Source organism: Schistocerca serialis, chromosome 2 (assembly GCF_023864345.2).
Source record: "Schistocerca serialis cubense isolate TAMUIC-IGC-003099 chromosome 2, iqSchSeri2.2, whole genome shotgun sequence".
In the NCBI taxonomy this organism is placed as follows: domain Eukaryota; kingdom Metazoa; phylum Arthropoda; class Insecta; order Orthoptera; family Acrididae; genus Schistocerca; species Schistocerca serialis.
This window is the reverse complement of record NC_064639.1, coordinates 739,873,217-739,899,714: the sequence shown is the minus strand read 5'-3', so window position 1 is coordinate 739,899,714 and position 26,498 is coordinate 739,873,217. Positions and strand designations below refer to the sequence as shown.

The window sequence follows — 26,498 nt, the reverse complement described above, 5'->3', positions numbered from 1 at the left end:
TGAGTTCATTTTTGTTACAAACCAAGAAACAGAAGATGAAAGAAAGCTACAGGAACAAGAATTTGCAAATGGCCATGCTTTAGCTGGAACAATTTTTGCCAGTGGATTTGAACCACATTCAAGTTGGTCATGCTTCAAGTGATTAAGCCTTATTCCTGGCCAGTATATCGCCTGCATCTATGACAATTGCTGGTGGATTGGTAATGTATGTGAAGTTGATATTGAAGAACGTGATTCCCTGGTCAGTTCATGCACCCTTTTGGTCCACTATGTATGGTCTATTGGCCTGAAAGATAAGATCAATGTTGGCTTCCTGAACAGCATATCATCATGAATATTGCAGCCGCTTCAGGAACTAGAACAGGACATCAGTACAATTGTCCAGAAGCCATGTTGAATAGTATTGAAGAAAAATTTAATTCCATGAAGCAATAATTTGAAATAGCACCCCCTTGAGCACCAGTGTGAAGAGACCCACATATTAGCTTGGGAACCAGGACAAGAGACCCACGAGGCTTTGGAACCTTGATAATGAAACCAGCAAACAGCCATCTACATGTAACAGAATAAGGCATGTTTGACAACATCATAATACCCCTTTTGCCTTTGCAACCATACACAGTCACTACCAGGATAGGTAAGGAAACTAACTCAACTAATGGTTTTGAACTGGTCGAATAAAATTTTCTTGGTTGTCATGGCTAGTTGGAACATCAGCATTAAGGTATCAGTTGTCATTGTTGCTTGTCTTGAAGTTATGGGTTTAGCCACCTGTACCATGTTGCAATCTTAACATATTACATATGACTTTTGTTGAAGTTCAACCTCATATTTGATACCTTTGCCGAACTTACTCTAAGATCCAACAGGATATTTCCAATGCAGAAAATTGTTCTCTTTCCAGTGGTGCTGGATGAAAAGTTTCTGAAATGATCCTTTTGCAATATTTACATCTGAACTTGCCATATTTATTGTAATTTTAAATTCAGTGCCATGTTTGTGACTGAGTATAATAAAAAATAATTGATTAAGCACGAAGATATGCTGATAGAATCATGTCCCAGGCTTTGTCAACAATTGTACCGAGTTGTAGTTCCTCTGTATTTTTTCTTCTTCAAATATCGTACTCCAAAGAGGGTCAAAAATCTGTGCATTTTTCTCTGCAGGTTTTTTGAACCCCTTTCATACATTGTGCTGGTTCACAAAATGCTTCACATTCTGTCACATTGTATTTTTCTGACTCACAGGTAAAAGTTAAGCAAGATCAGAAAGTAAGAATTTCCTTCAACTTTTATAGTCCTGTCTTCCTCAGTTGCATGTAATATTACGGTATATTAATAATTTTTACTTATGGACCATCTGACAGCAACTGAATAAAACACAATTTTAGTGCCCTATGCGTTTCGCCTTTATTTTCTGCAAGGCATCATCAGTGGCCTGGAATATGTACATATGTTAGCTATTTTATTTACATTTTTGTCATTTTGCCTATAGGTTATAAACAGTTCTGGTGGTTGGTATTTCCTATTAAGTAGTAATGTTTTGAACTGTACTTACAGGTTGCAACAGGAGCGTAATATGTAGGAAATTGTCCACGCAACCTGTAATTTCTTTCATATTCCTACTATTCTTTACTTAAAACTGCCCCCCCCCCCCCCCCATCTTTAATAGCTGCCTTGCTCCACTTGAGATTTTCTTTTCATTTTCTGTCTTCATACGTGCAACATAGTTTGTTGTTTGCATTTAAATACTGTGTCAAATAATTGCCTCTTTAATGTATATCTGTATGATCTCCGCTATCTGTTAGGCTAAAATTGTTGCTTAATTTAATCGAGTAGACATCGCCCTTCTGATGAGTCAGTGTCTTTCTAGCCGCACATCTACTTTTATGTTGCCTATTTTATGAAAAGGACAGGTTGCTGCTCACCATATAGTGGAGATGTTGATTCGTGGACAGGTGTAACAAAAAGACTGCTAAACAAGTAAGCTTTTGATCAAGACACTTTCTTCTGAATTAGACAATACACACACACACACACACACACACACACACACACACACACATTTACGCTGATGCCAGTCTCATTTACATGATCACTGTGTCTGACTGTTGAGGCCAGACTGCGAGTGACAGCACATGATGGGAGAAATAACCTAGATGGTGGGGGTGAGGCTGAGGCTGAGGCTATGGTGGGGGGAGGGGGGGGGGATAGAAGTGTGACAGGAATGAGGTGGAGAGAGGGTGGGGCAGCTAGGAGCAGTCAGGAGGTTAGACAGAGGGCAGGGGGGGGGGGGGAGGGGGGGAGTGAGTGCAAAAGGAGAGAAGTGAAAAAGACTGTGAGTGCATTGGTAGAATAGAAGACTGGATAGTGCTGGGTTGGAAACAGGGAAGGGGATATGTGGGTGAAGAAACAGTAACTAACGAAGGTTGAGGCCAGGAGGGTTATGGGAACATAGGCTGTATTGCAGGGTGAGTTCACACTTGCACAGTTCAGAAAAGCTGGTATTGGTAGGAAGGCACAGGCTGTGAAGCAGTCATTGAAATGAAGAACATTGTGTTGGGCAGCATGTTCAGCAACTGGGTGGTCCAATTGTTTCTTGGTCACAGTTTTCCAGTGGCCTTTGGCCATTCATGCAGGCAGAGAGCTTGTTGGTTGTTATGCCCATGTGGGTGTGACAACCAACAAGCTGGCTATCCACATGAATTGCCACTGACAAACTGACTAAAAGACAGCTGGACCACACAGTTGCTGAGCACGTTGCAAAGACAACATTCTTCATTTCAATGTCTGCTTTAAAGCTTGTACCATCTGGATCCTTCCTACAAATACCAGCTTTTCTGAGTTGCGCAGGTCGGAACTCTACGTGCAATATATCCTACACTCTACTAACCCTGCTGGCCTCACCTTCGCTAGTAACTGTTCCTTCAGCCACCTGTCCCCTTCCTGGTTCCCACTCCAGCACTGCACAACCTACTACTCCACAATTCCACAAGCGCAGCCACAGGATTTTTACTTCTTTCCTTTTCCACTCTCCCACCCTGCCCCCCCCCCCCCCCCCCCCTCTATTTAACCTTCTGACTGCACCTAGCTGGCCTGCCCTGCCCTGCCCCCAACTTGTCTCTGTATGCTTTCACAAAAAGCAATTTACTATCCCCTTGTTTCTCTCATTATGCGCTATCACTTTCAGTCTGGTCTCCCGCTGCCAGTGACATTGGCCATGTGTGTATGAGTTGTGTTTGCATGAGTGTGTGTGTGTGTGTGTGTGTGTGTGTGTGTGTGTGTGTTGCCAGGTTCAGAAGAAGGCCATTTATCTAAAAGCTTACTTGTTCAGCAGTCTCTTTGTTGTGCTAGCCTCTAACAACATATTAACTATATTATGAGTAGTAATCTATCCCTTTCGTAATATTTTCATTATTCCACCATGGATTTTCCATTCTTTATATTGCATCTTACACATCTTGGATCACTCCAAATTCCAAAGTTAATTAGGACTACCACATACCGTATCTTTCTTTATTGTTTAATGAAATGTAGGCAGTTTTGTTTCATTTGATGCTTGTCAACATTGTTTTCTATTTGTTTTCTACTGGAAGAATGTGTTACGGGTGAACAATATTCTGCATGGCAGATTATACTGATGTATGACGTATGTCATGTATTACATTTTTATTTATATGTTTATATGTAAGACTGACTAAACTGCAATTTTTTTCAGTGGTCGGAGGATGAGTAATGGAAACTGATGATTGTAGAACCAAAAGAATGCGCGGAAGAGCTCGAGGACGTGGTAGGGGGAGGGGAAGGGGAAGGGGCAGAGGACGTGGGAAGAAGGCAATAAAGGTGAGTAAATGTATGTATAGGTTAGAACTTTGATATTGTATTAACATATGAAATAGTGGTCTTATGATATTCGCACTGGCCAGAAATAATTTGAATAGAAGAGATTAGAGGCTGACAGACACACATTGTAGATATCACCCATACAAAATACTAAGTAAGAAGGATTTTATTTCAAACTGAAGTTTGACGTAATTATTCTGTTTAGCAGTTTACCCCATAGTCTGGGCTCTATTGGATAATTAAATAATTCAGTGATTCACAGGTTATTTGCCCAATTTTTGTGCACAGGCATGTTGTAAAAACCAATTTGCTGGTTGAGTGACTGTATTTGATTGGTATATGTGTAAAGCTACATATTGACCCTTTACAATGTATTACAAAGTAGGGAAAAAAATGAAGTCCCATGCTTCTTGACAGAGCATAGGGGAACGACACGGGAGACCCGCACTGCCGTACTAGGCAAGGTCCTAATGGAGGTGGTTTGCTGTTGCCTTCCTCCAACCATAATGGGGGTGAGTGATGATGATGATGAAGACGACACAACACCCAGTCATCTTGGGACAAGTGAAAATCCCTAATCTCGCCAGGAATCGAAACAAGGACCCCGTGCTCGGGAAGTGAGAATGTTACCGCGAGACAACAAGCAAAGTACACCATTTTAAACTTGGTAACATAAAGAACATATTTACACAAATTATGCTATTACTCGGCAAAAATGCACTGTATGCCCAGCAATAGTGGGAGCTAACTTTGTCATGTGGCTAACTGTAGCCACATTCCATTTTAAAGTAGTGTTTGTTGTTTCCTTGTAGCACAAATGCAGAAAAAGATTACAATTGTAACAGCTTGCTGTTAATGTCAATAGTTTTACTGATGATTTCAAGAAGTAAGATGCTGTAGTGCCAACAGACACGATGATAAAATGTTCAATCAGATGATGAGAAGCAATAGTTATGTAAGTCAGCAGTGTGTAAATTACCGGAGAGAGGGGGACATCATCAACTGGAACAGGAGTCAGGTATCCGCCTGAAAGCGGAAGAAGCAAACTACACACCCTAAATGTTTCTGTGATACTACAAATAAATATATTATTAGGAGCAATTTCTTGAATATTATTAAAAATACAAGGCATTAAAATCTTTGAAAAAACTTCCCAGTGTTTTTTTGCACGGAAGTGGACTTGCAGGCTAGCAAAGAAACTCAGAGACTAACTGTTCCATAGTTTTAAAAGGTATCAGAATAAATAAGCTGCCTTGTTGGAACAAGAGCACATAATTGCATATGACATTAGATTTTTATGAAAAATAGAGTGCCAAAATTTAAGTAGCCAGTTGTCAAGCTGTATGTACAAACAAACATGCATGTTGTATGCCCCTACATTATGCGAGCTGGACCCACAATGCTGAGATTCTATTTCAGCAGGTGGACTGGGTTGGGTGTGTGTTGTGGTGTTGTTGCATTGGTTGTGATAGGTAGGAGAGAGGGAGGAAGGAGACAGTAAGGGGGTTTGGGCGTGCGCAGCTAGCAGCTTGGAGAGAGGCAGAAAGCAGGTTTGCTGGCTAGGAATGCAGGAGGGAGAAGGGCCAAGTGCATGTGCTAGTCATGTGATACACGGGTAATGTAGCCAGTGGGATGCGGCACACGATGAACAATGGTGACATGGAGATGTGGATTGGGAGAGGGTGACAGGACAGTGAAGAGTACCGTATTTACTCGAATCTAAGCCGCACCTGAAAAATGAGACTCGAAATCGAGGAAAAAAAAAATTTCTGAATCTAAGCCGCACCTGAAATTTGAACTCGAAATTCAAGGAGAGAGAAAAGTTTTAGACCGCACTTCCAAATCGAAACAAAGTTGGTCCATTGTAACATGAGCACAATTGGGGTCGAATGGATCAAGATAGAGCTTCAATAGTTTGGTTCGAGTCGTAAGCTTAAGAGTTAAGCTTTACCAAGTAGCCATTGCTATGTGTCAGGCGCCCCATCCATATTTATACAGGTATCATTCCTTTTTCACTTGCTTCGTCTGATTTGAATCAATTGCTTATTTTGCTTTGATCTGGTAAGTGCCGTTCTCTTTGTTATAGGTGTTTACCTCACTCTAAGCTGAAAATGCATTATTGTAGTGTGTCATGCATTGTTTGTCGCATTCTGATAATGAGTGTTTACGACCTGTCGCCGATCGCTGCATGGCTTGCTTTTGTGCACGTACTGCGGCTTACATAAAAAAATAAAATCAAATCAAATTAAAAAAAAAATTGTTGTTACTTACACTGCTGCTTTCTTTGATAATGATGAACAAGAATCAAATAATAGACTGCGTATGATAGAAGATGTTCTGAATGAGAGTTTAGTGAAAATTTTTATCCGTTTGAAAACCTTGCAGACGCCTGTTTAGTACATTACATTCTGCACAGAAATTAGATTCATCTTAGATTTAAAAATCTAGTCAGTTTCCGTGCTTCATTTCTGACTGTATCACTATTCAGCATAAGAATAATGCGAATATAAACATGACATGATATGTATATTCTTCCGCATTTGCTGTTGTCTCACTCTAGTTTTGTAGTTCATTTGGCAGACAGGATTTAAATGAGATAGCAGCAAACACGAAAGAATACATGGCATAATGTTTATATTCTTCTACCTTTTCTTTTAATTTATTTACCGACGCAGAGGTTTTGGCGCCAGTATTTATCTTTGTGCCTGCAAAACATGCCTGTGTAGCGCTACATATATTAGATGGCAGAAGTTTGTTGTGGCGGCACCTACCAACATTTTTCAGAACTTCCGCTTACTTTGCACTCGATTCTAAGCCGTGGGCAGTTTTTTGGATTACAAAAACCGGAAAAAAAGTGCAGCTTAGATTTGAGTAAATACAGTAGACAGTGTGGGAACAGTGGGTTTACAGAGATTGAGACCGGGATGGTTAAGAGAGCGAATGGTGTATTGCAAGGATAACTCCTGTATGTGTAATACAGAAAAACTGGTGGTGGAGGGAAGGATCCAGATGGATCTGGTTATGAAGCATTCACCAAACTCCAGTGTGTTGTGCTGAACTGCATTTTATTCCACTGGCTGCTCAGCTTTGTTCTTGGCTACACTTTGGCAATGGCTGTTCATTCTGGTGGACTGCTGGTTGGTTGTCATACTGACACAGAAAGCTGTGCAGTGATTGAAGCAGAGTTGGTTATGACGTTGCTGTTTGCACAGGTTGCCCTACCTCTGGTGATATAGGATAAGCCTGTGACAGAACTGGAGTAGCAAGTGGTGGATTGGGCAGGTCTTGCACCTGGGTCTTCTACAGGAATAAGACTGGTGTGGCAAGGGGGTTGGGATTGGGTGTGGGAGTAACAGAAGGATAGTCCAGTGTGTATAAGTTGGGTAAGTGATGGAATAACACTTTAAATGGCATGGAAATGATCTTGGGTAAGACATCCGTCATATTTGGGCATGATGATAGAACATCAAATCCCCAGTGAAGGATATGCTTCAATTGTTCCAGTCCAGGGTGATATTAGATGACGAGGGGATGCTCCATTGTGTTGATTCTTGGGTGTGGTGGGAGGATTAGATGTGTTTGAGGAAATCTGTTTGTGGACTAGATTGCGGGAGGTAGTGCCTGTCTGTGAAGGCTCTGGTGAGACCTTCAGCAAATTGGGCAAGGGAGTTCTCATCACTGCAGGTACACTGTCCATAGCTGGCCAGGTAGTATGGGAGTGGCTCTTTGGTGTGGAATGGATAACAGCTGTCAAAATGCAGGTACTGTTGGTGGTTAGTTTGTTTAATATGGACAGAGATGTGGATGGAGCCCTCGGAGGAGGTTGAGGTAAATATCCAAGCAGGTCGCATATTGGGTTGTTGAGGAGGACCAGGTGAAGCAGAAGAGAGAGAAAATCTTTAGGTTGTGGAGGAATGAGGATTTGGTGTTTAGGCACTGAGTCCAGATCGTAAAGGTATCATCAATGAACTCGAACCAGAAAACGGCTTGGGGTTTTATGAGGCTATGGTGGTTTCATCTAGATAGCCCCTAGAAAGGTTAGCATAGGAGGGCACAATGTGAACGCACTTGGCTGTACCGCATATTTGTTGATATACCCTTCCATCAAAGGAGATGTAGTTGTTTGAAAGGATATGAACAATGCAGGGGCGCAGAGGTTTGTGTATGGAGAGGGGAAGGGGGGGAGGGGACACTCTAGCTTGACAAAGGATTCATTTCCTTTTTCTAGAATGTGTGCCTGTCGGCGACTCAGTGCTTCTGCTGCTCAGTATGTGGTCTCATTTTCTCCTGAAGTATTTACAAAAAGTGCCATTTAACATTTTGTTGTTGGCCAAACATGCAAATTGGCCTTTGGACTGTCATACAGAAGACGGTTGTTTTCCTTTCCACAAAAATATATAGTGACACTACTTCTCCTGATAATTCCATTGACAAAATTTTGAGAGAAAATGGGTCCCTCCATACTGTCTAGAACTAAATGCTATAGAATTGGTCTGGAATCTTGAAAAGAATACGAACCGTTGTCGTAATCATCAAACACCTTACTCTAGAAGCTGAAAGAAATGATTACTGATGCTTTAGCTGCTAGTAAACAAACATTGTGTCACCAGACATGGTGAAAGCCTTTAGATGTAATACCATTTCAATTATTTACTTGTCAGTTCTACGGCTTTTATATTCAAGTAGCTTCTCTTTTGCCCGCACAAGGTTGAACAGACTTCATACCAGACCTTTCAATCAAAGAGCAGTCTGACATGGTCTCTGAGAATTAAACCCGCCATGCTCAGAACCAGAAACATTAGCCACTAGAGCACAAGGTTACTCTGATTTAGTTGTTGTGACATTAGGTTTCACTAACATTAGAACACTGCAAAAAAAAAAAAAAGTTTGTGATGACTACTGGAAGAGAAATACTTTGGTGAATGAGACTATTGAAAATATAATAAAATTTATTTGGCACTGAACTGAACAAAAAGACAGTATTATCTCTTGTAACTGAAACAGCAGACAACAAATATGTGGATGCAGGTCAGGGATCTAGCAACATCACTGGGTAAGATAGTTTTACCGATGCTGTCAGTGAAGTGGCATTAACAGCAAAGTTGAGACGTTCTGTATGTCCTGTTTCTGTCCTTATTCTTCATGGACTCTTTCGTTCAGTGGCATGTACAGAAGTGTAGTGTCTGACAGGGCTACTCTTGTAAGAATACTGGAGTGTACCCTATTATTACCATCCATCCCTACTTCTTGGATGTATATCCAATTGTGCCACACTCTGGCCAGGTCTTCTGTTCTTTTCACCAGTTAATTAGAGTGAAACATGCATAAATTCAACAACAAATGTAAGCAAATTTGAGTAGTTGATAGGCACAAGATTAAAAACAGTTACTAAGCCTTTGGATGATGTGATTCTACAGAGCCAAGTAGTACATAATACCTGCACAGCTACATTTCCCTAGCCAACATTAGCACCGCATCTCAGCCGGTGTGAGGAGGGAAGAAATGTTGGCGTGGGAGGGGGGTTGAGGTGATTGGAGGGAACAGTTGCTTATGGCAGAGATGAAGAAGCAGCAAGTTCAGTGTATAGTTCTGTAGCACTGTTCAGCCTTCCATATGCAGGCAAGGTGACATGTATGTGGTGCACAATGACATGGAGAAATGGACTGGAAGTGGGGAGAGAACAGAGGAAGAGAGAGAGACTGTGGAGTGGAAGGTTTGAGTGTAGAATGAGTGAAGTGGGGGCTGGGGTGATGTTGGTGAGGGACAGGGGCTTGCAGAGAGATTGAGGCCAGGAGGACTGTGGAATCAAAGGCTGAGTTGTAAGAATAGTTACCTTCCTTGTAGTTTAGACCCTAACTTGACTCATCTGGCACTCACACTCTTTGTTCCACAGTCTCCCCTTCCTCTTTTTATTTTACCCTCCCGGCACACTCCTCCGCATCATTGTGCACTGCACACAACTTCCCCTGTGTGCAGCCATAACAAATTCTCTAGGGCAACATTCATATCCTGTGTGCCTGTTCCATTCCTTCACCCTTCCTCAACCCTCTTTCCTGCTCTTTATCCTGCTCCCCCTCGCCCTCTCCACCTGACAAAACCCCTCATCCCAGTTGAGCTGCATGCCAGCGCAATGTAATTGCTCCCACCCATTCACCCCCTCCTCTTCCCAGCTCCTCCTATAAATGGAATGCCATTCAGATTATTTTTCATCACAGTATTTAGGAATAGCAGGAATTTTCTTCTGCACTCGTGATAAACTTGATGTTGCTGTGTATGCTCTCAAGGGGTTACTAGAATTCCATGAGGTTTCTTCATGATGCAGTTTCTTCCACAAGTTAGTAGAAATATCATTGTTTCAACTGTGCAGTTTCCAGAACTGTCTCTTTGTGGTGCTCCATATAAAGTCATTCCATTTCTGGAAATAAGTCAGAAGTGCATGTCAAAACAGTTTGTGTCCTCTGACAGATGCCCATCAAGGCATGTACAATTTGGTTTCTTCAGATGTCAGTTACGGCTACAGGCACCTAGCATTTACAGTATTGGATGGATGTGTGAATGCTAGTGCATTGGTCTTCACAATACTATATAACAGAGTGTTGTGCAGAACTCATATGATGTGTCTACTTAGATCATCAGGCAAGTCTGCAGTTGCAGACTAGTTTCATCGAAGGAACATACATTAATCTTCGAGCAGACCAAGATGCTCTGTTCTGCTGTCACTTTTGGAACTTGGTCATTAATGAGGCAATAGTAATAACAGTAAACAATAATCGTTTCAATCAGCATCTTGCTTTCATACAATATTCTGCGTGGGATCCTGCAATAGTGCAAAATCAGTAAGAACACACATGCTCAACAGTGATGTATGCACTGAATACTTCATACTAGGAATGAATGAGGAGAAAGACTAATTGAGTTCTGTAATAAATTTCAGCTAGTAGTAGCGAATACTCTGTTGAAGAAACAAAAGAGGGGAAGGTACACTTGGAAAAGGCCGGGAGATACAGGAAAATTTCAGTTAGATTATGTCAAGGTCAGACAGAGATTCCAAAATCAGGTACTGAATTCTAAGGTGTACCCAGGAGCAGATATAGACACAGTTCACAAAGTAGCAGTGATAAAGAGTAGACTCAAGTTTTAGAGCATACTGAGGAAAAATCAATGAAGTGGGACACAGAAGAATGAAGAGATATGCTTGAAGTTCTCGTAGGCTATAGATATTGCGATAAGGAAAAGCTCAGGTCAGATAAAGAGGAATGGCCATCTCAGAAGAGGGCAATCACAGAAGGTGAAAAGAAACATAGGTACAAAGGAGAAAAATGTGAAGAAACTATGGATAGCAAAAGAATTACTTTAGCTAATCAACGAAAGAACGAAGTACAACAATGTTCATGAAAATTCTGGAATACAGAAATACAAGTCACTTAGGAACAAAATTACAAGGAAATGCAGGGAAGCTAAGGTGAAATTGCTGCATGAAAAATTTGAAGATATCGAAAAAGAAATGATTGTCGGAGTGAATGACTCAGTGACTCAGCATACATAAAAGTCAAAACAACCCGCAGTGAAATTAAAAGCAAGCTCGGTAACATTAAGAGTGCGATGGGAATTCCACTGTTAAATGAAGAGGAGAGAGCAAATAGGTGGAAAGAGTTCGTTGAAGGCTACTTTGAGTGGGAGGAGTTGTCTGATGACGTGATAGAAGCAACACCAGGACTTTGGGAAAGTAGTAGGGTACCCAAGAATTTATACAAGATCATTTCCTGTAAAAATTTGGCACTTCCCCTCAATATGATGAGTGGAAAAATTGTCAGCACGTTGCTTGAGGGCCACATGGTACTCAGATGATAACCTGAGAAAATTTCATCAGTAGAATTTCCCAAAAGATCCTCCATTTGAATGTAATTAACTGTTTCATCAAGTAAAAGGAAGAGAGAGATTCCACACAGGAAGAAAAGTTTACAGATGCTAATGTATAAGGTTATACCTAACAGAAAAATGTCAGTACTGCCAACACACGTGCACACACACACACACACACACACACACACACACACACACACACACAATTATAAGTATGTACACTGTTTTAACTTTCAGTACTCATAGGTCCTTTCATGGGAAGGAAAAAGGGATGGATTGGAGAAGATTAAGAAGTAAGGGCATGTTATTCAGAGCCCAAGATGAGAAGGAACCACCTGTTGTGAGGACAAGGCTTGTCCTGAAGATAAGTACGGGCCAGCAGGTTTCTCATGGTTTCATAATTTGCTCTCCATTTCCATATTGCTGATGTGAGGGAAAGAACAGAAAATATTCCACTGCATAGCGACAGATTTTGTCTTACGATATTTAGACCATTGTTAAGCCATTCTCTGCCATCATCTTCCTTTGAAGAATGGTCACCAACAGAGTTTCTTTCGAGCCTGGATGGAAAGCAATAAAATTCAATTACAAGCATTGGGCTTCACAAACAGCAGCTGTGTCACAAATTTTAATGCCATTCAGTCAACTTTAAGTGGTTGAACGAAGACGTAAAAGAAATTTCTCTCTCATAAAAATAATATTCATTCAAGAACTTTCTCAAAATTATCTGTGTGTTATTGGGGATGGGGGGGGGGGGGCAACAACAAGAGGAATATACAGTGTCACTGTGCTAAAAATAGTCTCAGATCTCTTAGTGGGATACCTAGAGTTGTAATGTTGGGGAACATCGTATGCATTATACTTTACCTCCTTGGTTTTTCATTTTGTTACTGTCTGTCATATCCAAGAGCACATCTGGTGCCCAATTGAATGGTGTCCTCAACAAGGACAAAGCAAATACCAGTCTCAGCACATATTTTACATTTGCATGTACCACAATTCTAAAGATGTTACAAGTAGTCATTTAGACAGGGGGGAGTGGGGTGGGGGGGGGGAGGAGGAGATCACGTTGTTGTTGTTGTTGTTGCCATGATTTGCAGTTCAGTTGTGTATTTTATTCTGTACAAGATTTAAGGTTTCTCAAACAGAACTATTAGTGATTCAGACTTTCCAGGATACTGAATTGCTGTCAAATGAATGGTTCACAGACAGGCATGTCAGCAATTTAAATATCTGTCTGGTCATCCATATTTAGATAGTCCGTGGTTTCCCTAACTCATTTATGGCATAAAGAAATTGCCACAATAGCGCTTTCGAAAAGGACATACCAATTCCCTCCTCAGTCCGTCTCCAACCTGAGTTTTTTATGACTCCAACCTAGATGAGAAATGAACCTGTAATTGAATCCTTTGCAAACCCTAATTCTCTATAGCTGTTTTAACGATTTATCACATTTGACAGGTGCCTTTGTAGTCCCCTACTGATTTTTCCACCATTTTATTAGTACTGCTCATCCCTGGAGTGGAGCAGTTTGCACATTAATTCTCGTGCAGAGGATCCAGGCTACTGGGAAAAGATTTAAGCACATTATCTGGCTTCCGTTACTAAAGAGGTGGACCAGTCCCCTACAATGAAGCAGTCTCAATTGTGTATGACTGCCATGGATTTTTCCTTGGTGGAAAGACTAGAACAGTGTGCACTCAGCCTCATGATGCTAATTGAGGAGTTAATTAAATGAGAAGTAGCAGCTCCAGGGTCTGAAAAGTTGACAATGGCCAGGAGAGTGGTGTACGGACCCCAGGTCCCTCTCTACAGCATCCTGAAAGATGCCAGATGGCAAAGGAGATCGCGGGGCGTAGTGGTAGAAAACTAGCGTGTCCATCAAAAAGTTAGCTTCTATACCTCCTCCTCCATGGTAAACTGAATTTTTATGTTAACTTTATTCTTTTGTTCATGAAAAAGTTCTTTTATGACTCCACAATGCAATCGCATCATGCACATAGTGAAAACAGATGTTTGACTTTTTAATGGCCATGCCTAGTGCCTGTGCTTCAGATTATACCACAAAAGAGTTAAACAGCTCCCAGTCATGATTCTATCCATTTGTTCATAATACTGGTCATTCAGTTTAAGTACATAGTCATGGAGTTAATTGGAGAAGAAATGGAATATATCAGAACTTTGTTAGAGAGTGGATGATCGTCCTTACAAATAGAAAGGTTATTGTAAACATCATGGAGGGTCTCAGTACCATACATCCGTCCGAGAAATCTAGTACCTGTCATTAAAGTTGTCATTGACAGTATAGAAAAGGTCTTGGAAACAGTGGCATGTTATTGTAGTGCATAAACCCATGATCCAGGTGCAGGAATATTTGTCAGGCTGAGATGCTTGACAAACGCAGGAAGGTACAGATATATACAGAATATTGAGCAACTGTGGACCGTTATACATGGATAATATAAAGAGAATAGTGAAAAAGCAAAGGAGAAACTATTAGATCAGCACTGTTGGAACACATTTTGCAGTGAGGAAACCACAGGATTCAATTTGATAAGATCCAAGTGCTGACATCGACAGGCTGGTAGATAAGCTGCTCAGAGAGACAATAAAGATTGCCAAGCACAACAGTTTTAATGTTACTGGGAAAAGAGTTAAGCACATTATCTGGCTTACAGTATAAAAGAGAAGGTGCACCAGTCCCCTACAATCGAGCAGTCACAATTGTGTACAACAACAGCCAGCTATACTTGAATTTCAAAAACATGTCCTGCCCAACCACAGATTACCTCAATTTCAGTCAGCAGTAAGCACCTGTCTACAGTGAAAGGTAACTATAATGACCCCTCCACCTTCTCAAGATGTCCTACACAGACAAAGACATTGTGTTTACCAAGACATTCGTTGATCAAAATATTGTAGCATGGAAAATTTTAATATTTTATTCTTGTAGCAAAGAACAGATGGCAAAGAAGAAGAAGAAGAAGAAGAAGAAGAAGGTAATGTATTGTAAAACCAATTAATTGTTATACTCCTTCTATTCAGGTAATTGAAAGTGATGAGGAAGAAACTCCTCTTCAGGCACCAGAAGAAGTGACAGAAGGAAATGAAGAAAACTTGCAGCCTCCAAAAAGTAAGTTACTTGTATACAACATCGAAGTGGAAAATATAACTGTCCATAGTTACATGTGAACCTCATAAATTTTAAATCAAAGTGCTGGAGTGGCTAAGACATTGAATTCATATTTTGGAGACATAAGTTTCAAATTACTTTTCATCTATGCAGATTTATATTGCCGCATTGTCTTTCAACAAATTCACAGGTGATTACTGTCCCAACCATTCTTCTGTGGAACAAATGCTGTTTCTCTGATAACCTCAATGTCAACCATTTTCTAGCTTGCAAAAAGTAGCTTGCACACTTTTGAAGACAAACAGTTTTGAGCAATGCTATGGAAGAACAATGTACTGACCTGAAGCTGGAACAGTCAAGGATACATTTAATTGTGGGGAGCCAGAGTGTGTCTGGTAAAGTGTTTCCGGTTGTGTGAAGGTGTAATATTTAGCAGGCCAATGGAAACTTATGAGGAGTTTAAAGAGTGAATTCTAGAACATTCGGTGTAGAAAGTACCTATGCAAATTTCAGAACATGTTGGATTGGAATGAGTTGGGCTGAAGCTATGTACTTTCTTAAAAGAAAAAAAGGTTAGTTTAGATATTGCCATCTCATCACACATGCCATGATGGCAACTGTAAAAGCTATTCACACTTGAAATTTTTGTATTACCAAGCAAAAAAATGTTTCCAGTTTTTATCACAAGAAAGGATGGAATGGTACATATCCTGGTCATTTTTGTTGGTGTTTGTTTCCACTCCAGTAAGCTGTATGTGGCTGCTACTTGTTCAATGCAGGCTTTAAGTGGCCAGTATTTGCACCATTGGTGATATTTGTTTTATGGGCTGTAGACTATGGTCTGAGGCATATTTTTCTGTGTAACATTTTGTTTCATGGTGCTAGAGACATGATCAGAAGCTACAATAACTCAAAAGCAGTATCAAACCAAAACAAGCTCACACAAAGCTAAACTATTTGAAGGTATCCACACAACACTCATTTCAAGGCATCATAAAATTGCTGCATAAGATCGTGGAGTCGCACCATTGTGAGAGTCCTCCAAGAACTGTATACCACAGTATTTAGAGAATGAGCTTGATCATTTATGAACTGTTTTTAGAAGAAACAGCTAGTCTGATGGAGGTAAATAGGGCACTCCTCCCTAAAAGATCTGGAGCTTCTAGTGAAAAAGAGCTGAGTAAAGGGAAAATTTTCCTCTCATTCCTAAAAACAGTTACAGATAACAGTAGCAAAGTACTAAGAGGACACAATATTGACACAGTGATTAAACTAATGAGAAAGGTGTACAAATAATTAAACACTGCAGAGGCCCTATGCCCACCACTTGTCACAGCAGGAGTATATAAAATTCCTTGCACATGTGGTCAGTTGCACATAGAAACTACAAAAAAAAGCATTTACACCTAACTTAAGGATTGCAAAAGCGAGTGCAGTCTGAGAAATATGAATTAATCAGCAGTAGGAGACATCTATTGTATGAATAGGCCACAGAAATTCAAAAGCACAAAAACAATTTCAACAAAAAAGGAAGAGAATTGAAACTAGACAAGTTGTGGATTTAAATGCTACATAAAGCAAAAAGTGCCAATTGTTCTATGCTACCAGCTCATTAACAGACACTGGAATGACTTTTCAATCTTGGGCAGCAGTCTGGTGATGTCACAAACCAACTGTTTCGTGAATATGTATACAATATTCAGTTTGCTGAGCTTGTTTAAACTTGATATTGCTTTGGGTTTTTGTAGTCTTTGATGTGTCTACTACTAAGAGACAAAATGTTAGGTACAGGTTGTGAAATAGCACCCTTAGAACGGAAATAACCAACAATCTACAAATTTGTGGCAAGAGATGGAAGGAGTAGTTACAAGGTAAATGAATTAAACCTAGATTCATCTCCCTCTAAAACCCAAAAGACAACCCTCGTGAAGCAGTCAGGTAGAAAGAACATATTACCATGTCAGACACACAAGTAAGCCACATGATGTCAGGGAGATTTGAATGGTATTAAATATTACTCTTCACTACGGTACAGGTGCGACATCCATTGTCATGTTTCTCAGAAACCTTCCCAGTGATCATCCTGACATGTTATTCAGTCAGTTGTGCAAGACCCTAATGTAGCTTATACACTTCAATAATTACAACATGACCTTTGTCAATATTCTTCCTCTTACACTGGTGATATCACTGAGCAATGAAGTTGATCCAAATCTACTGGTTAATTCCTATTCACATTCCTCTCTTCAGCCTATAGCTCCACAAAATATTCTTAGGGTTATTGATACTTCGATTTCTAGGTTTGTATAGATCTTCTGCAATGTTCCTGTTAGGACTGAAGCAGACAGACTTGCATTGTTTCTGAAACCTCATATCTAATATAGCAGTTCTCAATTAAACCGACCATGTGACTGATTGTGTTGCAACCTGCAGTTCCCAGTTTACTCTAATTCTTTCTTTAGTACCGTTAAATCCGTTTTCAGATGAACTTTCTTTTCCTTTTTTGTTTCTTTTTGCATTCTTAAATTAAACATGTTGTGCTTTAGAGGCTCAAGCTACGTACACCATTCAGTAAATATTTTTGGTTGTTCAGAACACAAAAAAGCAGCTTTTCCCAGTGGAAAATAAATTTTGTTCCTCTTCAAGTGATACCTGAACAATCACAAAGTAGCCCTCAGTAACCATGGCTTTAATTGTTGAATTGTCCTACACACTAATGATAGGATATGAATAGAATGAATTTGTTTAGTGAACTTACCACATATTGAGTGTTAAGAATAAATGTTGTGTGATAATATGTGGTCTTCATAATTTATTTTGTTCTATGAACTATGTGCAGCAGTATTGTTGTTGTAATTGGTGAATGTTATGTTTTATTTACTATCCGGTGTTCATTCTGTTTCTGGTAGAATGAGTGATGAAACAGTTCATAATACATCACAGACACTAGATGCAACTCTGTATTAGAAAGTAAAGTAAAGATGAAGCACATCATACCTACAGTCTTCCTCACTTCTCCCAAGGTTATTCCACCATCCACCCAAACTAGTAAATGTCTTGGTCCATCTTGGTCTCCTAACCCATTGTCACATGGATCATATTTCTATAACAGGTTTGATCACCATGTCCTATTCCAGTCCTGTTGCAGGCATGTATTACCATATCAGAGACAAGGCCACCTGTGAAACTGTTAATGGGATACCAGTTATGCTCCAACATTTGCACAGCCTTTTAGGTGGATGCATGACAAACAACCATCTGTCCTCAATTTCATGACTGCTTTACAAACCATGCCATCTGGCTCTTCCCCTAACTATCCCCTCCTCTGATAACAGCTTCTCGCAATTAAAATGGTGGCAATTGCCCCCACAACTCATCCTTTCACCCAGCAGTCCTCTAGGCCACTGTCCCATACACATTTCCACACCTGTCCCCGTGCTTCACACTTCAACCCAGTAATCTATACTCACACTTTTCTCTTCATCCTTGGTTCTTTCTTCCTCAGTCCTCTGCCCCACCCATCCATCCAGCTCAGTCTTTCACATCACTGGTTGGCGCTTACAGTTAACTTACTTTTACAAAGACAAGCTCACCTGTGCCATGTTCGTGTTCCATTCTCTTGCAGCCCTTCCCTCCAGTCCAAAACACAACCTTCCCTCCACCAATTCCATTTCCCTCCGTTTTCCTCTTGCTCACACCTTCCATCACTGTCCCTCAGTCCAGCATGTGGGACGTGCAGTCAAGTGTGTGTGTGTGTGTGTGTGTGTGTGTGTGTGTGTGTGTGTGTGTGTGTGTGTGTGTGTGTTTTTGCTGTTGGCAAGCGGGGTGCACTCAGCCCTTGTGGTGCAAACTGAGGAGCTACTTGATTGAGAAGTTGAGGCTCCGGTCTCGGAAACTGGCATATGGCCGGGAGAGTGATATGCTGACCATATGCCCCTCCACATCCGCATCCAGTGATGCCTGTGGGCCGAGGATGACACGGCGGCCTGTCGGTACTGTTGGGCCTTCGTAGCCTGTTCGGATGGAGTTTCAGTTACCTGGAGTCCTGCCCTTATTTGTATTCCAACTAAGATTTTCCCGTGGTTACCTTAAATCGAAGAGTGCAAATTTCTAATGGTTCTTTTGAAAAAAAAACATGGTTGTCTTCATTCTTATCCTTCCCCAACTGATCTTATGTTTCATTATAGAAAAACTAAAGTTTGTTCTATTCTAGAACTGATTTATTTTTTGTGCATCTCCCCGTACACCATAAGGCTACACACTTACTTTTTGTTTATACAAACTAACATGGTATTGAATAAACTTTTGAACTTCAATGCTATATTGTTTGCATCATTATACAAGATCTGTGACGTTCATATTTTGTTTGTATGCAGCATTTATGTAAATGAGTTTACTGCAATTTAAGTTTTATATGCCAAGATAGTTTTCTGAACTATTGTGTCTAAACTAAATTTACCAGTCTCCAAAAATAATGAAAATAAAATTTTCTGTTTTCAGTCGATCTTGAGGCTGACATTTCACAGCTTGAGGCACCAACATTCACAACTATCAACCGAGGTCCTCCGGAACCTATGTTACGACTTCGATGGGACCATCGTGTTAGCCTTATGGGTGAAAAGGTTCTCAACCCCATGATTCACTGTTGTGATAAATGTTTGAAGCCAATTCTGATTTATGGCAGAATGGTATGTATAAATTGCAGACTGATGAACATAAATATAAACCAGTAAGGAAAGTTCCATCAGAATGTAAATAATTTAGGAGTAGAGGAGACTTCTCATCGAAAGAGAGGCGTTGAGTCCGAGCACATGCAAAAAAAAAAAAAAAAATTGCTAACTTTCATTATAAGTTATTTGTTGAACTAGAGTGCAAATGCACATGCGGGCCCGGGTGTGCGCCCCTCCCCCCCCCCCCCCCCCCCCCCCCACACACACACACACACACACACACACACACACACACACACACACAAAATGTGCCTGCTGTAGACAATGTCCTGAGATTGCATTTCAACGGGTGGACTAGGGGGTGGGGTGGGTGGAGGTAGAGAGAGAGATGGCAGACAGGAAGAGGGATTGGGGATAGTTATTTAGCTGAGAGGAAGGCAGCAGCTTTGCTGGCTAGGTGTGTGGAAGGGAGGGGTGGCAGGTGATGAGCTAGAAGAGTGGTACATGCATGGATATTGCAGGCAGTGAGGTGTGGCACATGATGAAGGTGATGTGGAGGAATGGTTTGGGGTAGGGTGACAGGACAAAGGAAGAAGAAACTGTTCATGCAGTGTGTGAGGTACTGGATTAGTGGAGATTGAGGCCAGTAGGGTTAGGATAGTGAATGTTGTTTTGCAATGATAACTCCCATGCTTCAAAAAAGCGTGTGGTGGAGGGAAGGATCCGTATAGCCCGGGTTGTGAAGCACCCATTAAACTCAAGCATGTTTGCCACTGTGAGACTGCTTTACACTGGGGCAGTTGCCATTGATTGTGGTGGACAACTGGTTGGCATACCAACATAGTTATGTAGTGATAGCACTGGTGTATTACATGGCTGCTTTCACAGGTAGCTCTGTCTATGATGGGACAGGGTGAGGGTTTGACAGGAGTGGAGTATAAAGAGCAAAGTGTATTGATTGGGCAGGTCTCGCTTCAGGATCTTCCACAGGAATATATCCCCTGTGGCAAGGTTTGGGAGTGAAAGTAGCACAGTGATGGACCAGTATGTAGTTTGAGTGTGTGACAAAATATCACTTTAGGATGGTTGAGAATGATCTTGGGATATTCCTCTTTTCTGAACATGATGATGGTCAAATCCCTGGCGAAGGTTATGGCTAAGTTGTTCCATTGCGGATTAGGTTTGGAGGGGGGGGGGGGGGGTTAATGCCTGTCTGTGAAGGCCCTGGTGAGATCTTCAGCACACTGGGCGAGGAAATTCTCTGTCGGGATGTAGAAGTCAACAAAATGGAAGATGGCATGTTCGGTTGAGGAGGACAAGGTGAAGTGGATTTCATTGAATAGTAAGAGAGAGAGGCATTCCTCATGCACACATTCACATATGGCTCAAAACTAAATTACACTCAGTTCAGAGTGATGATATTTCCACAGAAATATCAGATCCAAAAAAAGATAGACTGCTGTTTTATACTGTTGCCAAAAGTATGGTGCATAGAATGTGGTGTTAGGAACCTGCATGGCAGACAACAAACTCACAAAAAATTATCCCAGATAATATTTGTGGAACTCGCACTGGTGACTACGCTAGCCTCAATACAGATGCCGTAAACCAGGTGATAGAGGTCACACAGCTACAGTGAGAATGAGAAATGTCAACATTGAAATCGATATCAGATGGAGTGTGCTACATTTGTCTTTTGTTATCAAAACCATTTGAATCACCTATTAACATGGTCTATTGCAGTTTTGTCAAATCAGTCGAGTACATACACAAACACGTCACCAAAGTCAGCGTTCAGCAGCAGTATTCGGTATCGATAGTTCCAGAGTGTGCCTGCATGAAGTTCAGTTTCAGATAGGTCAGTATATCAGCAACAATAAGACTCTGTCTCCCCTGCGGGTTCGGGGGTTAGACTAGACCCGCGGTATTCCTGCCTGTCGTAAGAGGCGACTAAAAGGAGTCTCAAAAATTTCGGTCTTATGTGATGGTCCCCTCTCGGGTTTGACCTCCATCTTTCTAAATTCTTCTGAAGAGCGAGCCAATTGGGGAAGAGTGCCTTACATGGTGCACTGTATCCGTTGTGCATTGAGACCTTCAGCCGGCTTTCTCATCATCGCAATGCTGTCCCGCTCGTTTTCCATCTCTTGGGCGAGGATACCTTCCTGGGTGCGATTACCACTATGCACTGTGCAGTGTTGCTTTTTGTTGAGTCAACGATCTTGGACATTTTTGCACCTAAGATACAGCATGGTAGCCAGTCCGTTGTGGTGGGGCCGCCATGTACCCTGTTGGCTGTAGCCACCTGACAACACAGGGATCACTTTGCTGATGCCTGCGCCGTTAACTCCCCATGAATGCCAAGGAGTAGATGCCTATCTCCCTGGGGCATCGGGACTCCCGGCAATGGCCATCCTGCCAGGTGGCACTCGTGGGGAGGGCCCTTGATTGGAGTGGGTGGCATCAGGGCGGATGACCCGCAATGAAGTGTGGTACATCATCTCTCGCTGGTGGCCAGCCACCAGCAGTCTCTAAGCGTTCTCGGGCTCAATTTAATGCTCAGAAATACGATCAGAAAATGTTCCCCTCCCTGGCCACACTGTGGGAGGAGCGTAAGCCTCAGGATGGCAGTGACAATTATTCGCCCTGGTTCCTGGTTTGTACGAGAGCTGATGGGGAGTCTTTCATGTCCACCAAGCCTCAGTTCTTCGTAGAGCATTTAGAGGACAAGTTTGGGGAGGTGGAGGGTTTGTCCAAAATGCCCTCTGGGTCAGTTTTGATAAAAACGGCATCCTCTGCCCAGTCACGAAGGTTACTTGCCTGTGACAAGTTGGGGGATGTTAATGTTACCATCACATCACATATGAGTTTAAATATGGTCCAGGGTATTATTTTCCAGAGGGACTCTGCCACACACCGTCAGGTGGCTTGCGGAGTATGGATGTTGATGTAGATGTAGACCTACTTTTTTAGTTTGATGACGAGCTGCGCGCCAACTTAGAGCGGCGAGGTGTGCATTTCGTCCGGCGCGTTCAAGGGATAATCAGGTTGCTACCAGTGCCTTCATCTTGGCCTTCGAGGGTGATACGTTACCGGAGAATGTCAAGGTGACGGTCTACCAGTGTGATGTCAAGCCCTATATCCCTCCCCCAGTGCGGTGCTTCAAGTGCTGGAAGTTTGGCCATATGTCTTCCCGCTGTACTTCCAGCCTCACATGTCGAGATTGCGGACGCCATTCACATTCCAATACTCCATGTGCCCTGCCTCCCATCTGTGTCAACTGCGGAGAGCATCATTCACCTTGCTCATCAGACTGCAGGATCTTACAGAAAGAGCGAAAAGTCATGGAATATAAGACCCTGGACCGACTGATCTGTAGTGAGGCTAAGAGGAAATATGACCGACTACATCCTGTGAGAATGACATCTTCCTACAGCGCTGCTACAACAACCGTGCTAGCCCCATCAGTTCTGAGAATTCCAGCCGGATCGATGAGCTACAACTCCACATGCCCCCTTGCCCGTGGGGGGCCTCTACCCACCCTCTTGCTCCTGCGCCACCTACCTCGGGAGCAACACCCTCCCACCCATCGGGGACGACCGTCCCCGCTTCTCAGTCGGAGAAGCGTCCAATTTCTTCAGCTACTCTCGCTCGAAAGTGGTCCCTTGGGTCCCTCCCTTCCCAGGTTGCCACCAGCGGGAAGGATGACGCCCGACAGTGGCATATGTTCCTACCAGCGGCTGGTCGTAGGGCTTCGCGATCCTCCTCCATCCCGGAGACTGAATCGGTGAAGCCCTCCCATCCGGTGAAACCCAAGGTTCAGCGAGAGAAGTCCAAGAGAAAGACCTCTAAGGCCAAAGAACTTGCAGTGGCACCCACCCCACTGTACCCTTCGAGCTCTGCGTCTGACAATGAGGTGTAGATCCTGGCGTCTGCTGAGGACCTTGATCTAGCCGGTCCCTCAGACACCATGGATAGCACTTGGACAGGTGCTCAGTCGGTGGCAGCAGGTGACCCAGCGGCATAATCTGCCTCCCCAGTCCCTTCACGCCTTTCTCAGCCATGTACAACACAATCCTCCAGTGGAACTGCAGCAGTTTCTTCCACCATCTAGCTGAGCTCCGACAACATCTCAGCCTTCACCCTTTCCTCTGTATTGCTTTTCAAGAAACTTGGTTTCCGGCAATGCGAACCCCCGCCCTTCGTGGCTATCGGGGTTATTATAGGAACCTGGCAGCTTATGAAAGAGTATCCGGTGGCATCTGCATCTATGTCCTTCACTCCCTTCACAGCAAGTCTGTCCCTCTACAAACACCTTTAGAGGCTGTCGCTGTTCGGGTGTGGACGCCACAGGCTGTTACTGTCTGCAGTCTTTATCTTCCACCGGATGGTGATGTCTCGCAGCATGTCCTGGCTGCGCTGATAGCCCAATTGCCGCCACCTTTCCTGTTGCTGGGAGACTTCAGCACCCATAACCCTCTGTGGGGTGGGTCAGTGGCAACAGGTCGAGGTGCCACAGTTGAGAATGTATTGACACAGCTCGACCTTTCCATTTTAAATGATGGTGCCTTCACACATTTCAGTGTGGTGCATGGCACGTACTCTGCCATCGACCTTTCGATCTGCAGCCCTAGCCTCTTACCATCTGTCCAGTGGAGTGTGCATGACGACCTATGTGGTAGCGACCACTTTTCGATCTTTCTGCCACTGCCACAGCATCACTCTTCTGGGCGCCCTTGCAGATGGGCTATGAATAAGGCTGATTGGGACTTGTTCTCCTCCACCCCCGCCATTGAGCCTCTTTCTAATGAAGCCGTTGATGCGGTGGTTCATTCGGTCACCCCCGGCATCGTTACTGCCGCAGAATCTGCCATTCCCCGTTCTTCTGGGTGCTCTTGGCGGAGGACTGTGCCTTGGTGGTCGCCTGCGATCGCCGAGGCGATTAAAGATCGCATGCGGGCACTCCAGCATCGCAAGTGGCATCCCTCATTAGAAAACCTCATCGCCTTTAAACGGCTCCGTGCACGGGCCCGCTGAATCATTCGCCAACACAAGCAGGAGTACTGGGAACAGTATGTCCCCACCATTGGCCTCCAAATCTCTCCATTGCAGGTTTGGGCCAAGATTAGGCGCCTCTATGGCTATCGGACCCCTGTCAGCGTCCCTGCCCTCTCACTGAATGGAGCAGTTTGTACTGACTCCGACATAATTGCAAACCGCTTAACAGACCATTTTGCTCTCTGTTCCGCTTCTGTGAATTACCCACTGGCCTTCCGCTCCATTAAAGAGCGGTTGGAACGTCAGAACCTTTCATTTCACACCCGCCATCCTGAATCCTACAATGTTCCATTCAGTGAGTGGGAATTCCACAGTGCCCTAGCCGCTTGCCCTGATACGGCTCCCGGGCCAGATCGCATCCACTGTCAGATGCTGAAACATCTCTCAGTGGACTGCCAACAAGGCCTCCTCGTCCTTTACAACCATATCTGGGTCGAGGGTGAGTTTCCATCACAATGGCGGGAAGGCATTGTTATCCCCGTTTTGAAACCTGGCAAGAACCCATTGGAGGTGGACAGCTACCGCCCCATTAGCCTCACCAATGTTCTTTCCAAGTTGTCCTCTGCCGGCTGCTCATTTGGCACACACGGATGACGCACGGCCACTTATTGCACCGTGAGGACCCACCTCTATGTCGCTGCGGATCGGTTGTGATGGTGGTCCACATTTTGTTGGAGTGTCCCCTTTTAGCTGTGCTCAGGCAGACGTTCGCGCTGCCTGACATGATCCCTGCCCTTTTAACAAATGACACTGCCATGGCAGGCTTAGTTTTGCGTTTTATTCGGGCAGGGGGTTTTTATCACTTAATCTGAGTGTTTGTTTTGTTTTTTTGTTTTGAGTCTGGCCTTTGGCCTACGATTTTAGACTGAGTTTTAGTGTGTTTATCAGTGGCTGGCTTTTCCTTTTTTGTCTCTATGGTCAGCCAACCACTGTCACACTCTGTATGATTTTACTTCTTTTTGTCTGATCTCTGTCTGAGTCTTTCTTGTCCTGTGTCGTCTGTTGTCGACTCCATCCTTCGTTTTTATTCTGTGTGGGTGTTTGCACTTCTGGAGAAAGGGACTGATGACCATCGCAGTCTGGTCCCTTCAATCTCACAAACAAACCAACCAACCAATAAGACTCTGTGACACATTTTGAATTCTTAATTCACAGTTAGCATCCCAGTGTTGTTAATCTCAGTGTTCACTTTGAAAATGGACTAGTCAGTTTCACAGAAGAGAATTCATGAATGTGGATGGAAAAAGGAATATCTGGCATTTCTGTGCAAATGACATCATCAGTTTGAGGTGAGTGTATTGTAGTTTTGAGCCATAAGACAGTGTATGCATGAGGAATGGCGCTCTTTTACTATTCAATTGAATCTGCTTCAGCTGGTCCTCCTCAACTTGACATGCCACCTTCCGACATTAACTTGTACATCTCTGGTGTCTCCAGCTGCACTTGTGACCATATTAAGCATACTAACCATCAACAGTATTTGCATCTCAACTGATGCTGCCCCTTCCACACACAAAAAATCACTTCCCCCACAACATGGCCACACATGGGTGGCTTATCTGCAGAAATGACAGAGAATTTCCTTGCCCAGTGTGCTGAAGGTCTTAAAAGGTCCCCCACAGACAGGCACTAACCATCCCACCCTCTCCCCAACCTCCAAATCCACCCCACCCCACCCTCTCCCCAACCTCCAAATCCACCCCACCCCACCCCAAACCTTGTCCGCAAACAGTTTTTCTGTGCCGTATCCTCATACACCCCCAGTCCTTCCACCACCTCAGCTACAGCCCCTTGTCACTCAATATCATCCTGCAGGGAAACAACTAGCAGTATCCTTCACCTGGGATTTGACTATCCGTCATCTATCAACATGCTGCACCAGCATGTGCAACACTAACAGCATTTTTAATGCTGTGTCAAAACATTGTTTTACAC

At 43.0% G+C, this 26,498-nt stretch overlaps 1 protein-coding gene across 3 annotated transcripts in view; it reads left to right on the top strand.

Annotated features, from left to right (window-relative positions):
* Positions 1–26,498, top strand: part of LOC126457940 (E3 ubiquitin-protein ligase Hakai) — a 68,722-nt gene that overhangs the window by 24,915 nt on the left and 17,309 nt on the right. For all 3 annotated transcript variants that reach the window (XM_050094661.1, XM_050094663.1, XM_050094660.1), the window contains exons 2-4: positions 3,718–3,842; positions 14,751–14,838; positions 19,339–19,526. In XM_050094661.1, coding sequence (XP_049950618.1) covers positions 3,735–3,842; positions 14,751–14,838; positions 19,339–19,526 — 384 coding nt within the window. In that variant the 5' untranslated portion in view covers positions 3,718–3,734. The remainder of the gene's footprint in view (positions 1–3,717; positions 3,843–14,750; positions 14,839–19,338; positions 19,527–26,498) is intronic.